This window comes from Pinus tabuliformis, chromosome 3_1 (genome assembly GCF_031772625.1).
Source record: "Pinus tabuliformis cultivar Carrire ecotype Pingquan chromosome 3_1, CPIR1, whole genome shotgun sequence".
Taxonomy (NCBI): Eukaryota; Viridiplantae; Streptophyta; class Pinopsida; order Pinales; family Pinaceae; genus Pinus; species Pinus tabuliformis.
This window is the reverse complement of record NC_142301.1, coordinates 875,312,804-875,338,839: the sequence shown is the minus strand read 5'-3', so window position 1 is coordinate 875,338,839 and position 26,036 is coordinate 875,312,804. Positions and strand designations below refer to the sequence as shown.

The 26,036-nt window shown below is 33.7% G+C and overlaps 1 protein-coding gene across 1 annotated transcript in view; it reads right to left on the bottom strand.

Moving 5' to 3' along the window:
* Positions 1-26,036, bottom strand: part of LOC149190377 (jacalin-related lectin 3-like) — a 39,102-nt gene that overhangs the window by 1,107 nt on the left and 11,959 nt on the right. Inside the window, exons 3-6 of the mRNA XM_089410495.1 lie at positions 4,798-5,070; positions 4,442-4,699; positions 757-957; positions 413-658 (exon numbers count right to left, since the gene is read on the bottom strand). Of these exons, the coding sequence (XP_089266621.1) occupies positions 413-658; positions 757-957; positions 4,442-4,699; positions 4,798-5,070 (978 nt within the window). The remainder of the gene's footprint in view (positions 1-412; positions 659-756; positions 958-4,441; positions 4,700-4,797; positions 5,071-26,036) is intronic.

Sequence of the window (26,036 nt, the reverse complement as noted above, 5' to 3'; positions counted from 1 at the left end):
GTGCAAAGAGAAAAATGGCATTATTATTTTGCCTTGGCAAAGCTTTTTGAGATATAGAGTATAACGTTTAGGAAATCAGATTCCTAATTATCTAAGTAACAAATGCTGGTTAATACTCTTAATTGTGTGAAAGGAAGAACACTTTAACTCTTATATTTAACAAATTTTCATAAAAATATAATTGATAAATAATTTTAAAAATTTATTAATCTTTTTATATTATAAATTTATTAAATATTTAATTAAAAAAAAAACAAATGAAATTTTTATAATCTTTAATTAATATTAATATTTAACATACTATAAAATCATATTTAAAATAATAACATTTTGAAAAATCATATTCTTATTAATTAAAAAATCAATTCTACCACTTCTAATTTAATTAATTTGACATAATATGAAAACATACCCTTGCCATGTCTGCCATGTATAAATCTGAGAGATTAACTCCTATGCAACACAAAGATTCATCACTCCGACCATAAAAGCCCACTATTTGCCCATCCCTATTTGCGATTGAAAAGTCAGTCCCTCGTTGTATGCCATAAGTTCCATGTTCCCTCACGTTGCTTTCAAAAGTCAATGATCTTATACCACGAGCGTCGTAACTTCCACTTAGTGAAGTGAGAAACTCTATGGGATGATTCAATTGAATCTGTAAAAAATAAATTATAAATTAATCAACATATAAAAATTAAAACAATATCAATGTATATTATTTATCAAACATATTTATTATTATTCAGTGATTACCTTTCCAATTTTGTTTCCAGTACTTCTTCCATGCTCCAACCAAAAACGACTTCCATTATTATCATATTCAATGTGAATGGAGCTTATGGCACCTACATTTACACCATAAACTATTAATATTTGGTGAATGCCCGAATACACTCTATCATCATCCCATAAGACCCCACGTTTGCCTTCACCCCATGGACCAACTTTCACACACTACAACAAGAAGAAAATAAAGACATCAAATTAATTAATTTTTACATTTACCACAAAAAAATTGTACTTCATTAACTTTTACAAAGACTTCAAATTAATTACTTTTCCATTTACCACAGAAAAATTGTACTCCATTAACTTTCACAAAGACTTCAAATTTGTTAATTTGTCCATTTACTAGGAAGAAAATCTACTTAACTTTCACAAAGACCTCAATTTAATTAATTTTTCCATTTACTAGAAAAAATAATTATACTTAACTTTCACAAAAACCTCAAAAAAATTGTAATAAATTAACTTTTACATTTATTTTAAATGAATGAAATATAAAGAAAATTATATAGACACCAATTTTAATATTTTCAAATATTAAAATACAACCCTAAGTTTTTATTTTGTTTTTAAATAAGAGACTAGTATTATCCCTTAACATCTGCAGGTTTGAATTTATTATAATCCTATTTTTTGGTTGTAGTCAATTATAAAATTACCTTTTAAACGCATCACAAAAGCAATTTGACAAGTTAAATATTGATTAATCGATATTAACGTTTCAAAGGATTAATTTAACTACTCTTCATTATGAGAAGAGGGACGTGTTCGCCCGTGCAAAGAGTAAAATGGCACTATTATTTTGCCTTGGCAAAGCTTTTATCTTTCACTAGATTGAGGTATAGAGTATAACGATTAGGAAATCAGATTCCTAATTATCTAAGTAATAAATTTTGGTTAATTCTCTTAATTGTGAAAGGAAGAACGCTTTAACTCTTATATTTAACGAATTTTGGTAAAAATATAATTGATAAATATTTTTAAAAATTTATTAATTTTTTTATATTTTAAATTTATTAAATATTTAATTAAAAAAAATGAAAAATGAAATTGTTATAATCTAACAAAAACTTCAGCTAAATCTCAATGAATACAGGAAATAGGAGTTAGGACAAATTATACTAATCTATATGGCCTATGGTGCATTAAGAATAGAGAAATAAGAGAGTTGACAATTCAATTTTGAGGTTTGTCATTATGAAAATATGAATTTAGACATTTGAATTTGAAATATGAAGGAAAATTAAGAATTTTAATTAGTCACTAGAAGAGTGTTCATTAAATTTATGAATAAGTATTTTAGTAATCGATGTAAGACAAAGAACTTATGAATCGATTAATGTGAAAAGCCAATTGTCTTGATGAACACTTATTTTAATTGATTTTGATTACTTATCAAACATCATCCAAAGAATGTTTATAATCATAATATTTCACATGAAGCTTTTTGCTAAGTTTAAGGTATCATCAATTAATTTTAATGTCTTAAAAGATAGTGAAGAGCAATAAAGTCATCAAATCTTGCATGACTCCCAATGGCTACCAATGTCTTAGCTCAACATTACAATTATGGAACATCCATTGGAATCCAATGTTTCAACCAATTAGAGATGTAATTTGAATAAAGTAATGAAGGTGTGAACTCATATGTCAATTATGAAGTTAGTTCCCATGTATGTTTATCCAAATAAAATATGAAATCACTCACTTGGGAAGCTTGTTGGATTCTCAAGCCAATGATTCACCACATGGAGGTAAAGTTGGTAGGCATGAAGGCCATTAAGACTCTAGGGTGAGTAATTCATCCATAATTCTAAACGTGGGTTGAGTTTTCTTTCTAAGATAGACAAAATGACAAAAATATTGTAATACCCCTAATTTGATTCCTTCAACTAATGTTGATAACAAATGTTTTGAAGCCTTTGAAAAGCATAACAAGGGTATTGGTATGACACTTTTAAATCAGATGGGTTATGATTGAAGAGGCCTCAGAGTCAATGGACAAGGTATCTTTAATCCTATCGAGGTGAAGGAATGACCATGACATGAAGGATTGGGTTATGACGATGATGGTAGTGATAATGATAAATTGTCTCCAAAGAGAGATGAATGTTCAAAGGGACATGCAAAAGTCCAATTCTTCTCATCAAATTCATAGCCCAAAATACATGTATAAGTGTCATGGGGATTTCACAAATGTTGATAATTTTGATCATTTATAGGGAATTGGAGCTGTAAGGCACCAATTAAAACAAAACATTAAAGATTGAAATCAAGAAAATAAATTAACTTTTTCATCTAAATTTTTGATGAATATGTAAACATCAATTTAAATTTGGTAATGCTTAAAATTAAAAGAGAGGAAATCATACCTACATTAACCAATTTGACTTAGAATTCCAAGGTTGGAGTACAAAAGAAGCTTCATAAGTCTACAAGTAGACTACAATCATCAAATGCACTCAACATAGACATTTTTTACTAGCCATAGGAGGTGGCAGCATGGGGGGGAATCATAGAAAATTTGAATATTGGATTTGTTTTTTTATGCTCCTCCTTTAAAGGAAGGCTTCAAAAAAAATGTGACATTTGACTACATAGACATTCTTTTATAGACTTTGGCCTCCTCCTAACATATTATATTCAAACATATTTGGAAGATTTTATGTTTCTCTAAAATATTGTGTATTAATCAACATTAATTTGAGAGGGTTGGTACAAATGCACCATCAATTCTAAACATCAAGGAGATCATGTGTTAAATGAACAAGTTCAAATTTTCTTTAACGCCTTATTGAAACATTAATGGAAATTTTTGAAATACATAATTTAAAGCTTAAATGTCTCCCAGCGAGTCATAAATAACTTCAAAATATTATTCTTTAAATGAGCATAAAAAAATTATCACTTAATGCATTATAGGGCTCATTCAAATGATGCATTGAGGAAGTTGACAATCTCTCAAAAAAATATATAAATACTTTTGAAAATGTTCAATCATATTTTCAAAATTCATTTAACCAACATTGCAAATGTAGATTGATTAATTGTTAGGAAAACAAAAACAAAAATGAAATCCTCTTATAAATCCTCTTAATAAACCATCTAGGAAAATGAAAAAAAAAATGCATTTAAAATTTGACAATGGCTCATTGAACCATAGAGTAAGTATAAAAGATAAACCGTTTGAAATATGTGGAAATAATCCTTTTACACACCATCAACACTAAAAATATGAAACCTAAAAAGTGATCCATGAAGTATTAGGGATCCTTGTGCTGAACTAGTTCAAGTGCTATGAATTTTATTTAAAAATCTATAATTCTAAATATTTTCAAAAAGAAAAAAAAAAAAAAATATATATATATATATATATATATATTAATTTATTTATTTATTTTTAATAAATAAATTAAAATATATTTAAAATTTTATAATATTTTTAAAAAATTACTTATTATACTATATTTAAGATAATAATAAAAAAAAAAATCTAATTAAAAAACTTAAAATTAAAATTATTCAAACTTATAATTTAATTAATATTATTATTTAACATACTATGAAACCATATCTAAAATAATAACATTTTGAAAAATCATATTTTTATTAATTAAAAATTAAATTCTACTGACATACTATGAAAACATACCTTTCGAAAAGGTGAGAGAAAAACTCCAATACAATAGAAACATGAAAAACTCCGACGTTGAAAATCCAAATATGATTTACTCCGACAACGAAAGCCCACTATTTTAAAATTGCCATTGGGTAATTCAAAGGGAGTCCCTCGTTGAATACCATAAGGTCCATATTTCTTCAAGTTGCTTTGAAAAGTCAATGACCTTAAATAAGTGTCGTAACGTCCACTTATGGAAGTGAGAATTTCGTTGGGATAATGCAATCGAATCTGTAAAAAATAAATTATAAATTAATCAATATATAAAAATTAAAACAATATCAATGCACATTATTTATAAAACATATTTATTATTATTCAGTCATCACCTTCGCAATTTGGTTTCCACCTCTTCTTGTAGGCTCTGACTGCAAACGTCTTAATCTGTTTTGGGGGTTTCTTCCCAGCTCCGTCCAAGAAGGATTTCCATCATTATTATCATATTCAATGTGAATGGAATCTATTCCATTATTATCATAATCAATGTGAATGGAATCCATGGCATCATCTCCATAAACTACTATTATTTGGCGAATGCCTGAATGCACTCTATCATCATCCCACTGGTCTCCAACTTCCCCTGGACAATCAAATAATATGGGCTTGACCAGAAAACAAAAACCTCAAAATTAATTAATTTTTCCATTTACCACAAAAAAATTGTACTTTATTAACTTTCATAAAGACCTAGAATTAATTAATTTTACATTTACCACAAAAAAAATTGTGCTTTATTAACTTTCACAAATACTTCAAATTAGTTAATTTGTCCATTTACTAGGAAAAAAATCTATTTAACTTTCACAAAGACTTCAATTTAATTAATTTTTCCATGTACTAGAAAAAATAATTGTACTTGACTTTCACAAAGACCTTAAATTAATTAATTTTTCAAGACTTCAATTTAATTATTTTTTCTAGTAAATGGACAAATTAAAAATAATTGTACTTGACTTTCACAAAGACCTCAAATTAATTAATTTTTCAACTTGACTGAAAAAAAAAATTGTATTAATTAACTTTCACATTTATTTTAAATTAATGAAATATAAAGGAAATTATATAGACACCAATTTTAATATTTTCAAATATTAGTGTATAAACCTAAATTTTTATTTTCTTTTTAAATAAAAGACTGGTATTATCCTCTAACATCTTCAGGTTTGAATTTATTATAATCTTTTTTTTGATGGTAGAAAATTAGAAAATTATCTTTTAAACGCATCACAAAAGCAATTTGACAAGCTAAATATTGATTAATTGATATTAAGGTTTTAAAGGATTAATGTAACTACTCTTCATTATTAGAAGAGAGACGTGTTGGCCCGTGCAAAGAGCAAAATGGCACTATTACTTTGCCTTGGCAAAGCTTTTATCTTTTTCTAGATTGATGTATAAAGTATAACGCTTAGGAAATCAGATTCCTAATTATCCAAGTAACAAAATGCTGGTTAATTCTCTTAATTGTGTGAAAGGAAGAACATTTTAACTCTTATATTTAACCAGCTTAGGAAATCAGATTCCTAATTATCTAAGTAACAAATGCTGGTTAATTCTCTTAATTGTATAAAGGAAGAACGTTTTAACTCTTATATTTAACGAATTTTGGTAAAAATATAATTGATTAATATTTTTAAAAATTTATTAATTTTTTTATATTTTAAATTTATTAAATATTTAATAAAAAAATGAAATTTTTATAATCTAACAAAAACTTTAGCTAAAATCTCAATGAATACAAGAAATAGGAATTAGGACAAACTAACAAAAACTTTAGCTAAAATCTCAATGAATACAAGAAATAGGAATTAGGACAAACTATACTAATCTATATGGACTTTGGTGCATTAAGAATAGAGATTTAAGAGAGTTAAAAATTCAATTTTGAGGTTGGTTATTGGCATGTTGTTGGTGCAAACCTCTACGAGGCACTAGTCACATGGGCTAGTCCAAAAAACACATTGGTAGGCTAAGCTAACATTTTAAATGTACATTAGTATATTTCTATTTAATATTGTCATTTTAATGGATTAAGTTAGTAAGTTAGTAGAAATACTATGAAAAAATCTTGGGAAAAAAATAATTGTACCATCAAAACAAAAGGTTGTGAAGGAAATAAATCATTATATATTTCTTGATAAGTATTAGCATGTGGCTGGTGAAAACCTATATGAGGCCCTAGTCACATGGGTTAGTCTAAAAAACACATTATGGTAGGCTAAGCTAACATTTTAAATGTACATTAGTATATTTCTATTTAGTATTGTCATTTAATGGATTAAGTTAGTAGAAGTACTATTACAAAATCTTGGGAAAAAAATAATTGTACCATCAAAACAAAAGGTTGTTAAGTAAATGGAGCAAGGATCATATTTGATAAATTATCTAAACAAGAAGGCACAACAGAGGAACGGACATTATCATGAAAGAAAAGAAGAATGTTGCACAGAATTAAGAGAACATCATTATAGAGAAATTGACTAGACTAGACGGAATAAAGCTCAAATCTTTCTATTTAATAGTCATTTAATGGATTAAGTTAGTAGAAGTACTATTACAAAATCTTGGGAAAAAAATAATTGTACCATCAAAACAAAAGGTTGTTAAGTAAATGGAGCAAGGATCATATTTGATAAATTATCTAAACAAGAAGGCACAACAGAGGAACGGACATTATCATGAAAGAAAAGAAGAACGTTGCACAGAATTAAGAGAACATCATTATAGAGAAATTGACTAGACTAGACGGAATAAAGCTCAAATCAAAAGCACAGGGGATTCACTTAGAGAACCTTTGTCATATCATGTGCATTCGTGGCATATTAAAAAATACCCTCAATTTGTCTACATATTGGAAAATACATCTAAAAATCACATTATTTAACCCCCTACCAATATGAACCCAATATAGCTTCCCAATTTAAAAAACCCCTATTTCACCAAATATTGTAAGTATCCATTTTTCCATTAGCATTTTTTATACCCCTTTATATTTTTTTCATTAACTTTAAGCTTCATTATTTATATTTGCCAATATAAAAACCCTTTACCCCCGATATATCTACCAATATATGAACCCACATGGTATGATATTGCTCCCCAGTGAAGCCGCCATCTTCAGGAGTTGGACCAACCAACTTACCAACTCGACTGAAATGATCAATATTATACATCAAGCTGGTGATATCGGCCAAAGGAGGTCATTTTACTTTACCAATGGAAAAGTAGAAATACAAAAAAAAAAAAGTAAAATTCAGGAGAATCAAATGGATATATGGAGAACCACTTGCATCACACGAGTTGACAAATATCCAAAATATGAGTGTTATTGTGACAAAACAACTTCAAATGGATCTTGAGGTCAAAATCAATGCAGCGTTTAATTCGAAAACTATAAACATGAAGATACATGCAACATTGCTTATTAGTTTTCTTGAATTTTCACTACACAATGTGGTCGAACTTCCAAAATTTCGAGAGTTTCCAAGTCTGGTTATTTCTGATCCCAAACTACTTGAGTGTCTAAGAACAGAAGAGTTCCAAGAATATTTAAAAATGGATAAGAAGAGGGTGCGTTTTCAAGAACCAAATTTCATTGTAGAACAAAGGACAAAAGCCAAATTTGACCAAGGAACTGCAATATATTTCCAGGTCCAAATCAACAAAATTAGACAAGAAAAAATCAACAATGCTTCTTGGGAAATCATGTTGAAACATTCATGAAGTGGGCCAAAATTAATAATGAATGGATCAAGTAGAACCAAATATTACAACCAACAAGCATCTGGGACATTCTCAACACACCATTAGCTTCATATTTACGTTGGTTGAAGGAAGAAGGCGCTAAGTATATTGTTAGTTGGTACAGTAATGACCTTCTATGGTTAGAAAAACCACTAATTACTTTGTAAAATTCTATTTATAACCTCAACACACCATTAGCTGCATATTCACGATGGTTGAAGGAAGAAGTCAAAGGAAGAAGTCACTAAGTATATTGTTAGTTGGTACCGTAATGACCTTCTATGGTTAGAAAAACCACCAATTACTTTGTAAAATTCTATTTATAACCTCACCAGTCTACCACACCGGGGAGACAAAATCCCAAAGACAATGGACATGACTATGTGGATTTCAAAGTTTACTAGTGCGACGACAACAAATAACTCCAAAGGTTAAATCATCAGACAATTTTGGGCCTTGCAGATCAAATGGGCATGCATCATCATCTCCCTATGCCTTAGTCCAACATTTTTGGGCCTTGCAGATCAAATGGGCATCATCATCTCCCTATGCCTTAGTCCAGCGATTCCTTCTTTACTTCCATCTTAGCCAATAGACTCTCTAATCTTTCTATGCTACTTAGTCTATTTGGTGTGTTTGAATTAATGAAAGGAAAGAATATCTCTCTATCTTTTAAGCTGACAAAATAGCCATACCTTTGAGTAGCGATGTCAAGCTTGACTCCATGCTTTGTGAAATTTTGAAAAAATGGAGTTCCTAAATACATAGCACAATCCATATTATTAGAAACTATATGACATACCACTCTTACTCCGATATCTTTTGTCAGAAATATTTCAATTTCTGCCTCCTCCTTTGTTTCTATTTCTCCACTCGCTGTAATAACTCTTAGACATTTAGTAGGTCGTCTCAAATGGGCACTGACTACAGCATCACTGACAATGTTTAATCTTGAACCAGTGTCCATTAAGACTTTCGAGTCTTCATACTGGTTCCCAATCCTTACTCTCATCTTGATACAATACATGACATCCTGGTTCATGATATTACATCCTAGTGATATATTATCATCTTCGTTTGTTTCTTCTGGTGGCTCTTGCCTGTGCATCTGTTTAGAGATAGGATTTACAACATAAGTCCAGTTTTCTGTTTGACTTGAACGAGGAGGATTCTTTGAAGTAGAAACACCTTTAGATCCCATCATTTTTACTGAAAGATCTCTATGATTTTCAATACATAGTTTCTTATTTTCTTTCACAGTCTTCCTTAGCTCTTTGATAGCCTGATGAATGGCATAGTTTCTTATTTTCTTTCACAGTATTCCTTAGCTCTTTGATAGCCTGATGAATGGCTGGAAGAGTCTGTGGAAAATCTTCTCCAAAGTCTTCAGACCTGAACTGCCTTGTTAATGCTTCTACTGAGAATAATGTAGCAGGAGGAACATACCCTTTATGTAGCTGATTTTTTAAGCTTGGGGGTACCTCTTTCAAATGATCCATTAATAATGTTTTATACATGTCTTTCAACTGTGGATCTGTTACGGCCATCATTTGTGCGACGAGATTCCTGCTAGTCTCTTCATAATCTGTCTTCATCATTCTCACTGCGTTGCAGTTGCAGACCTCTGGATCACTACATTCACAATCTCTGCATTCAGTGCAATGAGGATCCCTGAATATTTCTTCTTTTGATGATGAAGAGTAATCTGCATAGTTCAATTCATTTTATGAGTCATACTCAAAACTGATCAGTTCATCACAACTTCTTGGAAGATCAAAGAAGTCGACCTTTCCTTTCTTATTCTTGTATATAATCTTCTTCTTAGAAGACTCCTTTTCCTTTTCGGGACACTTGTTTTATGTATGCCCTTTTTTGTTGCAGTTGTAACAGATTATTTCATTTTCTTTTGAGAACATTTATGTATGTTTGTATGGCTTCTTTTTGAAATGTCTCTTTGATTTGTTCTTGGGATGCTGGGAATTCTTCTTAGAATAATTTTTTTTCCTTCGCCTCTGCCACTCAGAATTGCCAGCTTTTCCAAGGTGCAATTGCTTGCAGAGCTGCTGGTAACCATGTGGTTTTCTTGGATTTGTAGCAGCACGTGCAATCTTCATTTGTGAACAGAGTTCAACAATTACAGCTTTGACTGCTTGCCTGATCACACCAAATTTGTAGTCTCCTACTTTCCCTGGAAGTTTGTTTACAATTGCCAAAGATACTCAATGTGGAAGTGAGGCAACAAATATTTCCTTCCATTTAGGTTCTAAAATCAAATTGGGAGACCAAGTATGGAGCCTATGTAGAAATTCATTAAAATATTCATCAAAATGTTGCATATTATGCAAATTCATAACAAGCAATGTTATGGTCGTGATTTCATTTGTGATCTGAGGAAAACCAACAAAATTCACTGTGATTCCATAAAATAGTTTTCCTATCATATTATTTACAGGAAGATGGGTAACAGGATCCATATATGTGGTTCCATCTTCATTCAGCATGACTGATCGTTCCCAAGAAGGAAGAAAGTTTGGTTCTTTTAATGTTTCTGCTCTTAACCATGCATCCAAAGTACCTTCAAAACCTCCAATTATTCTTCTAATGGCGTTAATAGGGCCAATGTCATCTACAAGATATGTTCTATAGAACACTAGCATAGAATGTAGCACTGACATGACCTCTGCCTTAGTGCAGTTATCAATATTCCACTAATAAGTGGAATTGGCAGACCAATCTTTATGATATTCAGATTTCATTAAATCTCTTCGATCTGGGGCTGGATCCCAAGTATAATTCCACTTGGATCTGGAAGAGGTGGCATTAACCTGGTGTTCAATACCTTCTTCTGGCTCTGTGATGCCAAATTGCTCTTTATCTTGTGTAGAAAAATTGTTAATACAAGTCTCAAGATCTTCAAGTTCTAGAGCTGCTTCTATCTTATGGAGGCTTGCATCTACATCATCCTTGTCATGAGAAGATTCACCAAATATGAATTCAGAACTATCTCCTTTGAATTGATCAGACGTTTCTTCGTGTGGTTTTTCTGACAAATAAGGAACTTTTCTGAAAATACTGGGATTGGCAAACAAAAAATAAGGGTGTGTAGAAGTAGGTGGTGGAAATTTTATAGAACTGGGTGCTTTAATCAGACTTTCCACTGAAGGGGTTATAGAGTATGGGACAGATGTTTTAGGTTCGGAACACAGAGCGGTGGATTTGTAAGCCTCTGCACTAGGTTTCTTTTTCAATAATTCCACTCCAGTAGATACAACCCATACTTGATGTTTTACAATATCAAGGCTTTTGTTTACCTTCATAATTTCTCTTCCATGAGCTATAGCAGCTTCATGGATCTTCTTATCTGTTTGAATTGATACCTTGTCCACGCTCTGGGCGATGGTCTGATCATTTTCTGCAACGGTCTTGACACTATCATTCAGACAGATTGTATTGTAGTCTTGTTTCTACAAAACTCTTTCCAACATCAATTTTATCTCTTCACAAGCATGTTCTACAGAATTAAATTTACTTCTGACAAACTTTTCTAGACTTGATATGGCTAAGTTTGTCCAATTTGTTGCTGCAATTGCTTCTCTTGCAGACAAGAAGGATCATCAAGATGAGAAGGAAGAAGTTTATACATTTTCCCATCCTGCTGTCGGATTACAAAATTCTTCCATGGCAGGAATTCTGTATCCGTCTCTTGGATAGAACCATCTAGAAGTTCCCACTTATGCTTCCCTAGGGTTCCTAATCTAATCATGTTAACATGAAACTTGGAGCATACAGACTTTTTTAATTCTTCTCCTTTTGCTCTTACTGCAATCAAATGTTTTGGCAGATTAGGCTTTGTGAGCATATTTTGGATCTAGGAGAGAATTCAGGAGTGCGGAGAGGAGAAGGAATGATAATATGGTTCTCCTCTAATTTCTTTTCTATATATTGTTTAGGTGCTTTGATTCTTTTCTGTTTAGCCTCATTCCTGAACTGTTTTATCAGTAATTCCTCTACTTGACTTGCAAAGGGATAATACCATTAATAGAATGATATCCACATGTCTTGAGCTTTCATGTAGTCTTTCCATCTCTCGTTGTTCTGCTGGTTGAAAGCTTTTATGTCCTCCTTTTCCAAAAGGAGCATTTCTTGCATATATATATGTTCTTTTTCATGAATATAAATATCCCAATTAAACATTTTCTTCTTCCAGACATTTTCTGGATCATAAGGACCAATTCCTTTGAAAATCTTCAAGAATGCAATTATCTCTTCACCTGAAGGAATTTCTATTGAACTAGGAATTTCATCAATAGGGTTCTTCCTATATGCTAGGATGCGAGACTCATGTACAAAACCCAAAGCTCTAGTAGTATTAAGAGAATTTACAAGAAGATCTTCTTGAGGATTGGAGAAAGAAACTTTTTTTTTAACTTTGCTCAGAAGGATCTTCCTAAGACTCTTCCAGCCATCCATCAGGCCAGCAAGAGGAAGCCACAATCTCTTCCTATTATCATACTGCAAATATAATACCGGGTATTTATCTTTCTTTAATTTGAAGAAAATGGACTCTGCAAGTTCTTCTGCATCTATGGGAAAATTTGGTTCAAAATACTTTGATGCTATGCAAAATGAACAAGAACTAAGATCGGGAATGTATGATTTATGCCATAATGAAGAAAGTTATATCAATGGTATTATCCCTCTGCAAGTCAAGTAGAGGAATTACTAATAAAATAGTTTAGGAATGAGGCTAAACAAAAAAGAATCTAAGCACCTAAACAATATATAGAAAAGAAATTAGAGGAGAACTGTGTTATCATTCCTTCTCCTCTCCGCACTCCTGAATTCTCTCCTAAGATCCAAAATATGCTCTCAAAGCCTAATCTGCCAAAACATTTGATTGCAGTAAGAGCAAAAGGAGAAGAATTAATAGTTTGTATGCTCCCAGTTTCATGTTAACATGATTAAATCAGGAACCCCAGGGAAGCATAAGTGGGAACTTCTAGATGGTTCTATCCAAGAGACAAATACAGAATTCCCGACATGGAAGAATTTCGTAATCCGACAGCAAGATGGGAAAATGTATAAACTTCTTCCTTCTCATCTTGATGATCCTTCTTTGTTTGCAAGAGAAGCAATTGCGGCAACAAATTGGACAAACTTAGCCATATCAAGTCTACAAAAGTTTGTCGAAAGTAAATTTAATTCTGTAGAACATGCTTGTGAAGAAATGAAATTGATGCTGGCAAGAGATTTGCATAAATAAGACTACAATACAGTCTGTCTGAATGATAGTGTCAAGACCCTTGTAGAAAATGATCAGACCATCGCCCAGAGCCTGGACAGGCTATCAATTCAAACAGATAAAAAGATCCATGAAGCTTCTATAGCTCATGGAAAAGAAATTATCAAGGTAAACAAGAGCCTTGATATAGTGAAACATCAAGTATGGGTTGTATCTACTGGAATGGATTCACTAAAAAAAAAAGCCTAGTGCAGAGGCTTATAAATCCACTTCCCTGTTTTCTGAGCCTAAAACATCAATCCCATACTCTATAACTCCCTCAGTGGAAAGTCTTATTAAAGCTCGCAGTTCCATAAACTTTCCACTGCCTACTTCTATACAGCTTTATTCCTTGTTTGCAAATCCCAGTGTTTTCACCAAAGTTCCTTATTTGTCAGAAAAACCTCATGAAGAAAAATCTGATGAATTCAAAGGAAGTGTTTCTGAATTTATATTTGGTGAGTCTTCTTATGACAAGGATGATGTTGATACAAGTCTCCACAAGATAGAAGCAGCTCCAGAACTTGAGGGTCTTGAGGCTTGTATTAACAATTTTTCTCCACAGAATAAAGAGAAATTTGGCATCACAGAACCGGAAGAAGATACAAAACACCAGGTCAATGCTACTTCTTCCAGATCCAAGTTGAATTAGACTTGGGATCCAGCCCCGGACCGCCGTGATTTAATGAAATGTGAGTATCATAAAGACTGGTCTGCCAATTCCACCTGTTCGTGGAACATTGATAACTACATCGAGGCAGAGGTTATGTCAGTCTTACATTCCATGCTAGTATATGATAGGACATATCTTGCAGATGACATTGGTCCCATTAATGTCTGCAGAAGAATAATTAGAGGATTTGAAGGTACTTTGGATGCATGGTTGAGAGTTGAAACATTAAAAGAACCAAACCTTCTTCCCTCTTGGGAACAATCAATCATGTTGAATGAAGATGGAACCACATATATGGATCCTGTTACCCATCCTCCCGTAAACAATATGATAGGAAAACTACTCTATGGGATCATTGTAAATTTTGTTGGTTTTCCTCAGATCACAAATGAGATCACAACCATAACACTGCTTGCTATGAAGTTTCATAAACATTTTGATGAATACTTCAATGAATTTCTTCATAAACTCCATACTTTGTTCCCTGATTTGATTTTAGAACCTAAATGGAAAGAGATATTTGTTGCCTCTCTTCCACAGTGGGTATCTTCAACAATTGTTAATAAGCTTCCAGGGAAAGTAGGAGACTACAAATTTGGTGTGATCCGGTAAGCAGTCAAAGCTGTAATTGTTGAGCTTTGTTCACAAATGAAAATTGTGAGTGCTGCTACAAATCCAAGAAAACCACATGGTTACCAGCAGCTCTACAAGCAGTGGCACCTTGGAAAAGTTGGCAATTCTGAGGGGCAGAGGCGAAGAAAAAAGTTCCATTCTAAAAAGAATTCCCAGCATTCCAAAAACAAACCAAAGAGACATTTCAGGAAGAAGCCTTAAAAACATACAAAAACAAACCAAAGAGACATTTCAAGAAGAAGCCTTCAAAACATGTAAAAATGTTCTCAGATGAAAAGGAAATAATCTGCTACAACTATAATAAGAAAGGGCATACCGCAAAAAAATGTCCTGAGAAGAAAGAGGAATCCTCTAAGAAGAAGATTACATATAGAAATAACAAAAGAAAAGTTAACTTCTTCAATCTTCCAAGCAGTTGCGATGAATTGATCAGTTCTGAGTCTGACTCAGAAAATGAATTAAACTATGCAGATTACTCTTCATCATCAAAGGAAGATATATGCAGAGATCCTCATTGCACTGAATGCCGAGACTGTGAGTGCAGTGACCCAGACGTCCGCAAATGTAACGCAATAAGAATGATGAAGATGGATTTTGATGAGAATAACAGGAATCTCTTCACTCAAATGATGGTCGCAACAGATCCACAATTGAAAGACATGTATAAAACATTATTGATGGATCATCTGAAACAGGTACCCTCAAGTTTAAAGAACCAGCCACATAAAGGATATGTTCCTCCTGCAACATTATTTTCGGTAGAAGCACTTACAAGGCAATTCAAAACTGAAGATTTTGGAGAGGATCTTCCACAGACCCTTCCAGCCATTAATCAAGCCATAAAAGAGCTAAGGAAGATTGTAAAAGAAAATTAAGAGATTATGCATAGAGAATCACAAAGATCTATCAGTCAAAATGATGGGATCTCTAAGAGCTTCTACTTCAAAAAACCCTCCTCTCAGGAAAGGCAGAAAATTGGACTTATGTTACTAATCATATTTTCTGAACAGATGCATAGGCAAGAGCCACCAGAAGAAACAAACAAAGATGATAGGATATCAATAGGATGCAATATCATGAACCGGGATGTCATGTATTGTATCAAGATGAGTTAGGATTGGAAACTAATATGAATACTGGAAAGTCTTAATGGACACTGGTTCAAGATTAAACATTGTCAGTGATGCAGTAGTCAGTGCCCATTTGATACGACCTACTGCATGTCCTAGAGTTATTACGGCTAGCGGTGAAATAAAATAAAAAAAGACAGAAGCAGAAATTTAAATGTTTTTGACAAAAGATGTTGAAGGAAGGGTCGTATGTCCTATAGTTCCTAATATGGATTGTGCTATGTATTTAAGAACTTCATTTTTCCAAAATTTCACCAAGCATGGAGCCAGGATTGACGCTGCCACACAAAGGTATGGATATTTTGTCAGCTTCCATGATAAAGAGATATTCTTTCTTTTTATTAATTCAAGTGCACCAAATAGACTAAGGAGAATAGAGAGATTAGAAAAATTATTGTCTAAGATGATTAAAAAAAAATAAAATTAATAGAAACAAAACAAAACAAAAAAAATCTCTAAAAACTGATGAGCTTTTAAATAATGGAAAGTATGCCAAAGAGATATTAGATCTCACTACCAAATTCAAAAAATGTTGTTCTGATGATCCCAATGCCTTTTGGCACATCCATAAACATGAGGTAGAGCTTCCATTAAAGACAGATTTCATTGGTAAACTCAAAAGATCTAAGGCAGTACCGATGAATGAAGAGCAGATGAAATTGTGCAAAGAAGAAATCAAAGATCTTCTAAAGAAAGGACTAATAAGGAAAAGCAAGAGTCCAATTGCTTGCTTTGCATTCTATGTAAATAAACATGCAGAGATTGCTAGAGGAAAACCCAGATTGGTAGTCAATTACAAACCTCTTAATAGCATTCTCGATTATGATGCTTATCCCTTGCCAAAACCATCCTCCATACTGGCCCAAATATCAAAATCAAAAGTATTCTCTAAATTTGATTTGAAGTCAGGATTTTGGCAGGTTGGCATCAAGGAAGCAGACAAATGGAAAACAACTTTCTCTGTTCCACAAGGACATTATGAGTGCAACATCATGCCTTTTGGTCTCATCAATGCGCCTTCAACATTTCAAAAAATAATAGATGAAACTTTCACATGTATGGACAAGTTCCTAAAGAAATACATTGATTATCTGTTGATACATTCTGATAACATACCAGATCATATCAAACATTTAAAAAAATTTCTTAAAAGAGTCAAAGAGATGGGCATAGTATTATCTGCATCCAAAATGAAGCTCTTCAAGACCATGATAGATTTTCTGGGTTACAATATCCAATATGGCTCTTATACTGTGATCCAAAGAAGTCTCAATTTTGTTAATCATTTCCCAGATGAAATAACTAATAAGAATCAGTTACAAAGATTTCTAGGGAGTCTTAATTATATTTCAAAATATCTGAGTCATTGTGCACAAGATACGAAATTATTGAATAAAAAACTCCAAAATATCTCAATTCCATGGGATGAAAACTGTACCCAAGCAGTAAAAAGAGTAAAGAATATCCAACCTTTGTCTCCATTAAGGGAAGAATGGAAGAAAATCATCATGACAAATGCCATTTAGGTTGGATGGGGAGCAGTTTTGTGCCAAGAAAATCCAAAAAAATTTGGAGGAAAGAAAGAAATAGAGGTATGCAAGTATGCCTCTGGACTTCGGGCCAAGAACCAGTTAAATTGGTCCAGCTTGAAGAAAGAATTGAGAGCAGTCTACCTTGGCATAGCCAATTTTAAAGATTTTGTCATATATGCTAAGTTCACAGTAAAAACAGACTGTCGAGCTTTGAAGTATGCAATCCATAAATGACAATTTGAAAACGCAGCACTGGTCAGGTGGATCATGGAACTGAGTCAATATTCTTTTGATATTTGAATTTGTTCTCGAAGATAAAAATAGTTTTGCAGATATGTTGAGTAGGGAATTTTTATTAGATCATTCCATCCTTGCTTTAAGTTGCAATTTCATAAGAAGATATGAAAGCACAGTTGAAATTGAAACGCCAAATAGATGGGTAAGCTATGATCTTGAAATTCCATTACTTGTTAATGATGAAGCTTGGTATTCAATCAAAGAAGTTAGATATAGAGAAGATATGTCATATCTCTGGATAGAGACAATGCAAGATGAAATGAATGAAAAATCAATCGAGGCCTTGGAATATCTGAAACACATTGGCAGTATATTTTATACTCTTGAGAGAGATGATGAGGATGATGAGAGAATGACAAGTTGCCACATCACATTCAGAAGATTTGATAACCATCTTCATTGGGATAATTATGACCCTGACAAAAAGAAAGAATCATTTTCATCGGGATAATTATGACCCTGACAGACAGAAAGATTCAAATATCTGGAACACATTGGCAATATATTTTATACTCTTGAGAGAGATGATGAGGATGATGACGGAATGACAAGTTGCCACATCACATTCAGGAGATTTGATAACCATCTTCATTGGGATAATTATGACCCTGACAAACAGAAAGAATCATTTTCATCGGGATAATTATGACCCTGACAGACAGAAAGATTCATTCTTTACAACTATGAACCTCCAAAACTGTTCAACCAATTTATTTTATTATGTACAGTCTTCATTTCTATTTTAAGGAATGACAGTAGAGGCCCTAGAGCGAGAAGACCCCAGACCAGATTTGTTCATTAAATGGCGGCAAATATATGGACTCTCAGCTTTGGTCATTAAACCGTATACTCTACACATGCTAAAGATTCCTGGCTTTAGTGAACCAAGAGCCCACATGAACAAAATAATTTACAAGACTGTCGAAGATGTCGCTGATATCAATGATATTTCATTTTTGCAAGAAATCTGACGCTGCGGTCATATCCGTCTTTCCAACCGATGATGGTGTTGGACAAGCTTTCGTGGGTTCCCTTGTCCTGAAATCTCCACTGTGTAATTATTGTACCAAAAGAAATTTGCATATCTCTACTTTATGTATTTCCAAGCTTTCGTGAGTTCACTCATCTCTTGAACCCCCACTGTGTGAATAAAACTGACTCCTAGATTCGATCCTCACATGCCTCTGGCAATCCGTAAAAGGAAAAGGAATGAGATAACATGGGACAGTCCTCCCACGCCCGAATCTAGCTTTCGGTGATCTAATCAGAACTAATCAACATCTTGCTTTCAAGTCATCAGCTTTGTACATTCTGCTTTCGGCAATTCCCGAATACTTATCCCACTTGTTGGTTCTATAAATATTTCGAATCACAAGGTAAGGGGCATTAGGGAATGAAGAGTTAGAGAGTCTAGAGGTTTGAGTCGAACTTTCTCCTGCTCTGCATCTGCGGACTTTTAGTCTAAACTGTTCGTACCACGATAAGAGTTCCAATTTGTAAGTGATTTGAGAACCCTGCGCATTAGTACATGATGCTAATTTGAACCTAAAGTGGCCAAATCATATGTTGTTTTATGAGTTTGTAAGTCTGTAAGTTTTTGAGACTCGGCCTGCACGCATGCCAGGTAGCCTACAAATTTCTTAAGCTTTTGGCTAAGATATATTCGTTAAACGCTACTGCAGTCAATCTGAAGAAGAAAACTCAGCCTTGCAAGTGTCCATTACTGTAATCTTCAATATTTTAATCAATAAAGAAAGAAATTTCTGCATACCTATGTATTTGAGTGTGTTGATCCTGAAAATGGTACATAGGTATGCAGAAATTATTTTCTTTATTGATTGAAATATTGAAGATTACAGTGGACACTTCCAACGCTGAATTTTCTTCCCTAGATTGACTGCAGCAGCATTTAACGAATATATCTTAAGCCAAAATCTTAAAAAATTCGTGGACTACCTCGCATTCGTGCACGCTGTCTCTCAAAAACTTACAGACTTACAAACTCATAGAACAACATATGAATTGGCAACTTTAAGTTCACATTAGCATCAAGTAATAATGCGCAGGGTTCTCAAATCACTTACAAATTAGAACTCTTCTCGTGGTGCAAGCAGTTCAGACTAAAAGTCCGCAGATGCAGAGCAGGGAAAAGTTCGACTCAAACCTCTAGACTCTCTAACTCTTCATTCCCAAATTCCCCTTACCTTGTGATTCGAAATATTTATAAAACCAACAAAGGGGACAAGTATTTGTGAATTGCCGAAAGCAGAATGTACAACGCTGATGACTCAAAAGCAAGATGCTAATCAAGGCTGATCAGATCACCGAAATCTAGATTCGGGCATGGGAAGGCTGTCCCATGTTATCTCATCTCTTCTCCTTTTACGGATAGCCAGAGGCATGTGGAGACCGAATCTAGGACTCAATTTTATTCACACAGTGGAGGTTCAAGAGATGAATGAACCCATGAAAGCTCGAAAATACATAAAGTAGAGATATGCAAATCTCTTTTTGTACAATAATTATACAGTGAAGATTCCAGGACAAGGGAACCCACGAAAGCTTGTCCAACACCATTGTCGGTTGGAAAGACAACACTAATCCATCATGTAATAGTTTATCTGAGGGTGTGTATAACGCTGATACCAGAATCTTTTGACCAAGTAATTATTGAAGTACTGGTCCCTCACTTCTTTTTCTGATTCACAAGTCTGCGAATTGTGATTGTCATGTGGCTCCTGGAAATTGATGTACTGAAAAGGATTTGATGTTAGATCCACTTGATTATGAAAATCTTCATAATTTGTACTGGAAGATATTGTCCTTGCCTTGTAATGATTCGTGAAAAACCATCTGATATGACGACAACGTCGGATTCCTTGCAGAAATGAAAGATCTTCAATGTCGGCAATATCTTCAACAGATTTTTACACTTCCATTCATGTGGGCTCTTGGTTCACTGAATCCAGGAATCTTTAGCATGTGTAGGGTATACTGCTTAATGACCAAAGCTGAGATTCCATATATTTGCCACCATTCAATGGACCAATCTGGTGTGGGGTCTTCTCGTTCTAGGGCCTCTGCTGTCATTCCTTCAAATAGAAACGAAGACTGTACATAATAAAATAAATTGGCTGAACAATTTTAGAGATTCATAGCTATAAAGAATGATTCTTTATGTCTATCAGGGTCCTAATTATCCTGATGAAAATGGTTATCAAATCTCCTGAATGTGATGTGGCAACTTGTCATTCTGTCATCGTCCTCATCATCTTTCTCAAGAGTATAAAATACACTACCAATGTGTTCCAAATATTCCAAGGCCTCGATTGATTCTTCATTCATTTCATCTTGCATTGTCTCTGTCCAGAGATATGAAATATCTTCTCTATATCTGACTTCTTTGATTGAATACCAAGCTTCATCATGAACAAGTAATGGAATTTCAAAATCATAGCTTACCCACACATTTGGCGTTTCAATTTCAACAGTGCTTCCATATCTTCTTATGAAATTTCTACTTAAAGAAAAGATGGAATGTTCTGATAAAAATTCCCTACTCAACATATCTGCAAAACTATTTTTATCTCCAGGAACAAATCCAAATATCAAAAGAATATTGACTCGTTCCATGATCCACTTGACCATTGCTGCGTCTTCAAATTGGCATTTATGGATTGCATACTTCAAAGTTTGGCAGTTTGTCTTTACTGTGAACTTAGTATATATTACAAAATATATAAACTTGGTTATGCCAAGGCAGACTGCTCTCAATTCTTTCTTCAAGCTGGACCAATTTAACTGTTTCTTGGCCCAAAGTCCAGAGGCATACTGGCATACCTCTATTTCTTTCTTTTCTCCGGTCTTTTGGATTTTCTTGGCACAAAACTGCTCCCCATCCAGCCTCACTGGCATCTGTCATGATTATTTTCTTCCATTCTTCCCTTATTGGAGACAAAGGCTGGATATTCTTTACTCTTTCCGTTATTCTTTTTAGTGCTTGGGTACAGTTTTCATCTCATGGAATTGGGATCTTCTGGAGTCTTTTATTCAATAATTTCCTATTTTGTGCACAATGACTCAGAAATTTTGAGATATAATTAAAACTCCCTAGAAATCTTTGTAACTGATTCTTATCAGTTATTTCATCTGGCAAATGATCAACAAAATTAACACTTCTTTGGATCACAGTATAAGAGCCATATTGGATATTATATCCCAGAAAATCTATCATGGTCTTGAAGAGCTTCATCTTGGATGCGGATAATACTATACCCATCTCTTTGAATCTTCTCAGAAAATTTTTTAAATGTTTGATATGATCTGGTATGTTATCAGAATATATCAACAGATCATCAATGTATTTCTTTAGGAATTCATCCATACCTTCGAAAGTTTCATCCATTATTCTTTGAAACGTTGAAGGCACACAGATGAGACCAAAAGGCATGTTGAAGGCACACAGATGAGACCAAAAAGGCATGATGTTCCACTCATAATGTCCTTGTGGAATAGAGAAAGTTGTTTTCCATTTGTCTACTTCTTTGATACCAACCTGCCAAAATCCCGACTTTAGATCAAATTTAGAAAATAACTTTGATTTTGATATTTGGGCCAGAATGGTAGATCGTTTTGGCAAGGGATAAGCGTCATAGTCTAGAATGCCATTCAGACGTTTATAGTTAACCACCAGTCTAAGCTTACCTCTAGCAATCTCTGCATGTTTATTGACATCAAATGCAACGTAAGAAATAGGGCTCTTGCTTTTCCTTATCAATCCTTTCTCAAAAGATCTTTAATTTCTTCTTTGCAAAATTTCATTTGTTCTTCATTCATCGGAACTACTTTGGATCTCCTGAGTTTACGACTAAAATCAGCTTTTAGTGTGAGTTCAACCTCATGCTTATGGATATGCCAAAAGGCATTAGAATCATCTGAACAAAATTATTTTAATTTGGCAGTGGGGTCAGCTATTTCCTTTGCATATTTCCCATTATTTAAAAGTTCCTCTGTTTTTAGGGATTCCTTCTTTACTTCCATCTTAGCCAATAGACTCTCTAATCTTTCTATTCTCCTTAGTATATTTGGTGCATTTGAATTAATAAAATGAAAGAATATCTCTCCATCATTTAAGCTGACAAAATAGCCATACCTTTGAGTAGCGACGTCAAGCTTGGCTCCATGTTTTGTTAAATTTTGAAAAAATAGAGTTCCTAAATACCTAGCACAATCCATATTAGAAACTATGGGGCATACCACTCTTACTCCCATATCTTTTGTCAAAAATATTTCAATTTCTGCCTCCTCCTTTGTTTCTATTTCTCCACTGGCTGTAATAACTCTTGGACATTCAGTAGGTCATCTCAAATGGGCACTGACTACTGCATCACTAACAATGTTTAATCTTGAACCAGTATCCATTAAGACTTTCGAGTCTTCATACTGGTTCCCAATCCTTACTCTCATCTTGATACAATACATGACATCTCGGTTCATGATATTGCATCCTAATGATATCCTATCATCTTCGTTTGTTTCTTCTGGTGGCTCTTGCCTGTGCATCTGTTCAGAGATAAGATTCACAACATAAACCCAGTTCTCTGTTTGACTTGAAAGAGAAGGATTCTTTGAAGTAGAAGCACCTTTAAATCCCATCATTTTTACTGAAAGATCTCGACGGTTTTCAATACATAGTTTCTTATTTTATTTCACAGTGTTCCTTAGCAATTTTGATAGAATGATGAATGGCTGTAAGAGTCTGTGGAAGATCTTCTCCAAAGTCTTTAGTCCTGAACTACCTTGTTAATGCTTCTACTGAGAATAATGTAGCAAGAGGACCATACCCTTTATGTGGCTGATTTTTTAAGATTGGGGGTACCTCTTTCAAATGATCCATCAATAATGTTTTATACATGTCTTTCCACTGTGGATCTGTTGCGGCCATCATTTGTGCGAAGAGATCCCAGCTAGTTTCTTAATAATCTGTCTTCATCATTCTTACTGCGTTGCAGTTGCAGACATCTGAATCACTGCATTCACAATATCTACATTTAATGCAATGAAGATCCCTGCATATTTCTTCTAATGATGAAGAGTAATCTGCATAGTTCATTCATTTTCTGAGTCAGACTCAAAACTGATCAGTTCATCACAACTTCTTGGAAGATCAAAGAAGTTGACCTTTCCTTTATTATTCATGTATATAATCTTCTTCTTAGAAGACTCCTTTTTCTTTTCGGGACACTTGTTTGATTAATGCCCTTTTTTGTTGCAGTTGTAACAGATTATTTCATTTTCTTTTGAAAAAATTTTTGTATGTTTGTATGGCTTCTTTTTGAAATGTCTCTTTGGTTTGTTCTTGGGATGCTGGGAATTCTTCTTAGAAGGAATTTTTTCCTTCGCCTCTGCCCTTACAATTACCAGCTTTTCCAAAGTGCCATTGCTTGCAGAGCTACTGGTAACCATGTGGTTTTCTTGGATTTGTAGTAGCACGCGCAATCTTCATTTGTGAACAAAGTTCAACAATTACAACTTTGACTGCTTGCCTGATCACACCAAATTTGTAGTCTCGTACTTTCCCTGGAAGTTTGTTTACAATTGCCGAAGATACCCATTGTGGAAGTGAGGCAACAAAAATTTTCTTCCATTTAGGTTCTAAAATCAAATCAGGGGAAAGTATGGAGCCTATGCAAGAATTCATTAAAATATTCATCAAAATGTTGCATATTATGCAACTTCATAGCAAACAATGTTATGGTTGTGATTTCATTTGTGATCTGAGGAAAACCAACAAAATTCATTGTGATTCCATAAAGTAGCTTTCCTATCATATTATTTACAGGAAGATGGGTAACAGGATCCATATATGTGGTTCCATCTTCATTCAGCATGACTGATTGTTCCCAAGAAGGAAGAAGGTTTGGTTCTTTTAATGTTTCTGCTCTTAACCATGCATCCAAAGTACCTTCAAAACCTCCAATTATTCTTCTAATGGCATTAATAGGGCCAATGTCATCTGCAAGATATGTTCTATAGCATACTAGCATAGAATGTAAAACTGACATGACCTCTGCCTCAATGCAGTTATCAATATTCCACGAATAGGTGGAATTGGCAGACCAATCTTTGTGATATTCAAATTTCATTAAATCTCTTCGGTCTAGGGCTAGATCCCAAGTAGAATTCCACTTGGATCTGGAAGAGGTGGCATTAACCTGGTGTTCAATACCTTCTTTTGGCTCTGTGATGCCAAATTGCTCTTTATCTTGTGTAGAAAAATTGTTAATACAAGCCTCAAGATCTTCAAGTTCTGGAGCTGCTTCTATCTTGTGGAGGCTTGTATTTACTTCATCCTTGTCATGGGAAGATTCACCAAATATGAATTCAAAACTATCTCCTTTGAATTCATCAGACTTTTCTTCATGTGGTTTTTCTGACAAATAAGGAACTTTACTGAAAATACTGGGATTGGCAAACAAAGAATAAGGATGTGTAGAAGTAGGTGGTGGAAAGTTTATAGCACTGAGAGATTTAATCAAACTTTCCACTTAAGGGGTTATAGAGTATCAGATGGATGTTTTTCTGACAAATAAGGAACTTTACTGAAAATATTGGGATTGGCAAACAAAGAATAAGGATGTGTAGAAGTAGGTGGTGGAAAGTTTATAGCACTGGGAGCTTTAATCAAACTTTCCACTTAAGGGGTTATAGAGTATCGGATAGATGTTTTAGGTTCGAAAAACAGAGCGGTGGATTTGTAAGCCTCTGCACTAGGCTTCTTTTTCAATGATTCCACTCCAATAGATACAACCCATACTTGATGTTTTACAATATCAAAGCTTTTGTTTACCTTCATAATTTCTCTTCCATGAGCTTTAGCAACTTCATGGATCTTCTTATATGTTTGAATTGATACCCTGTCCAGGCTCTGGGCGATGGTCTGATCATTTTCCGCAATGGTCTTGACACTATCATTCAGACAGACTGTATTGTAGTCTTGTTTCTGCAAAACTCTTTCCAGCATCAATTTCATCTCTTCACAAGCATGTTCTACAGAATTGAATTTACTTCTGACAAACTTTTCTAAACTTGATATGGCTAAGTTTGTCCAATTTGTTGCTGCAATTGCTTCTCTTGCAGACAAAGAAGGATCATCAGGATGAGAAAGAAGAAGTTTATACATTTTCCCATCTTGCTGTCGGATTACAAAATTCTTCCATGGCGGGAATTTTGTATCTATCTCTTGGATAAAACCATCTAGAAGTTCCCACTTATGCTT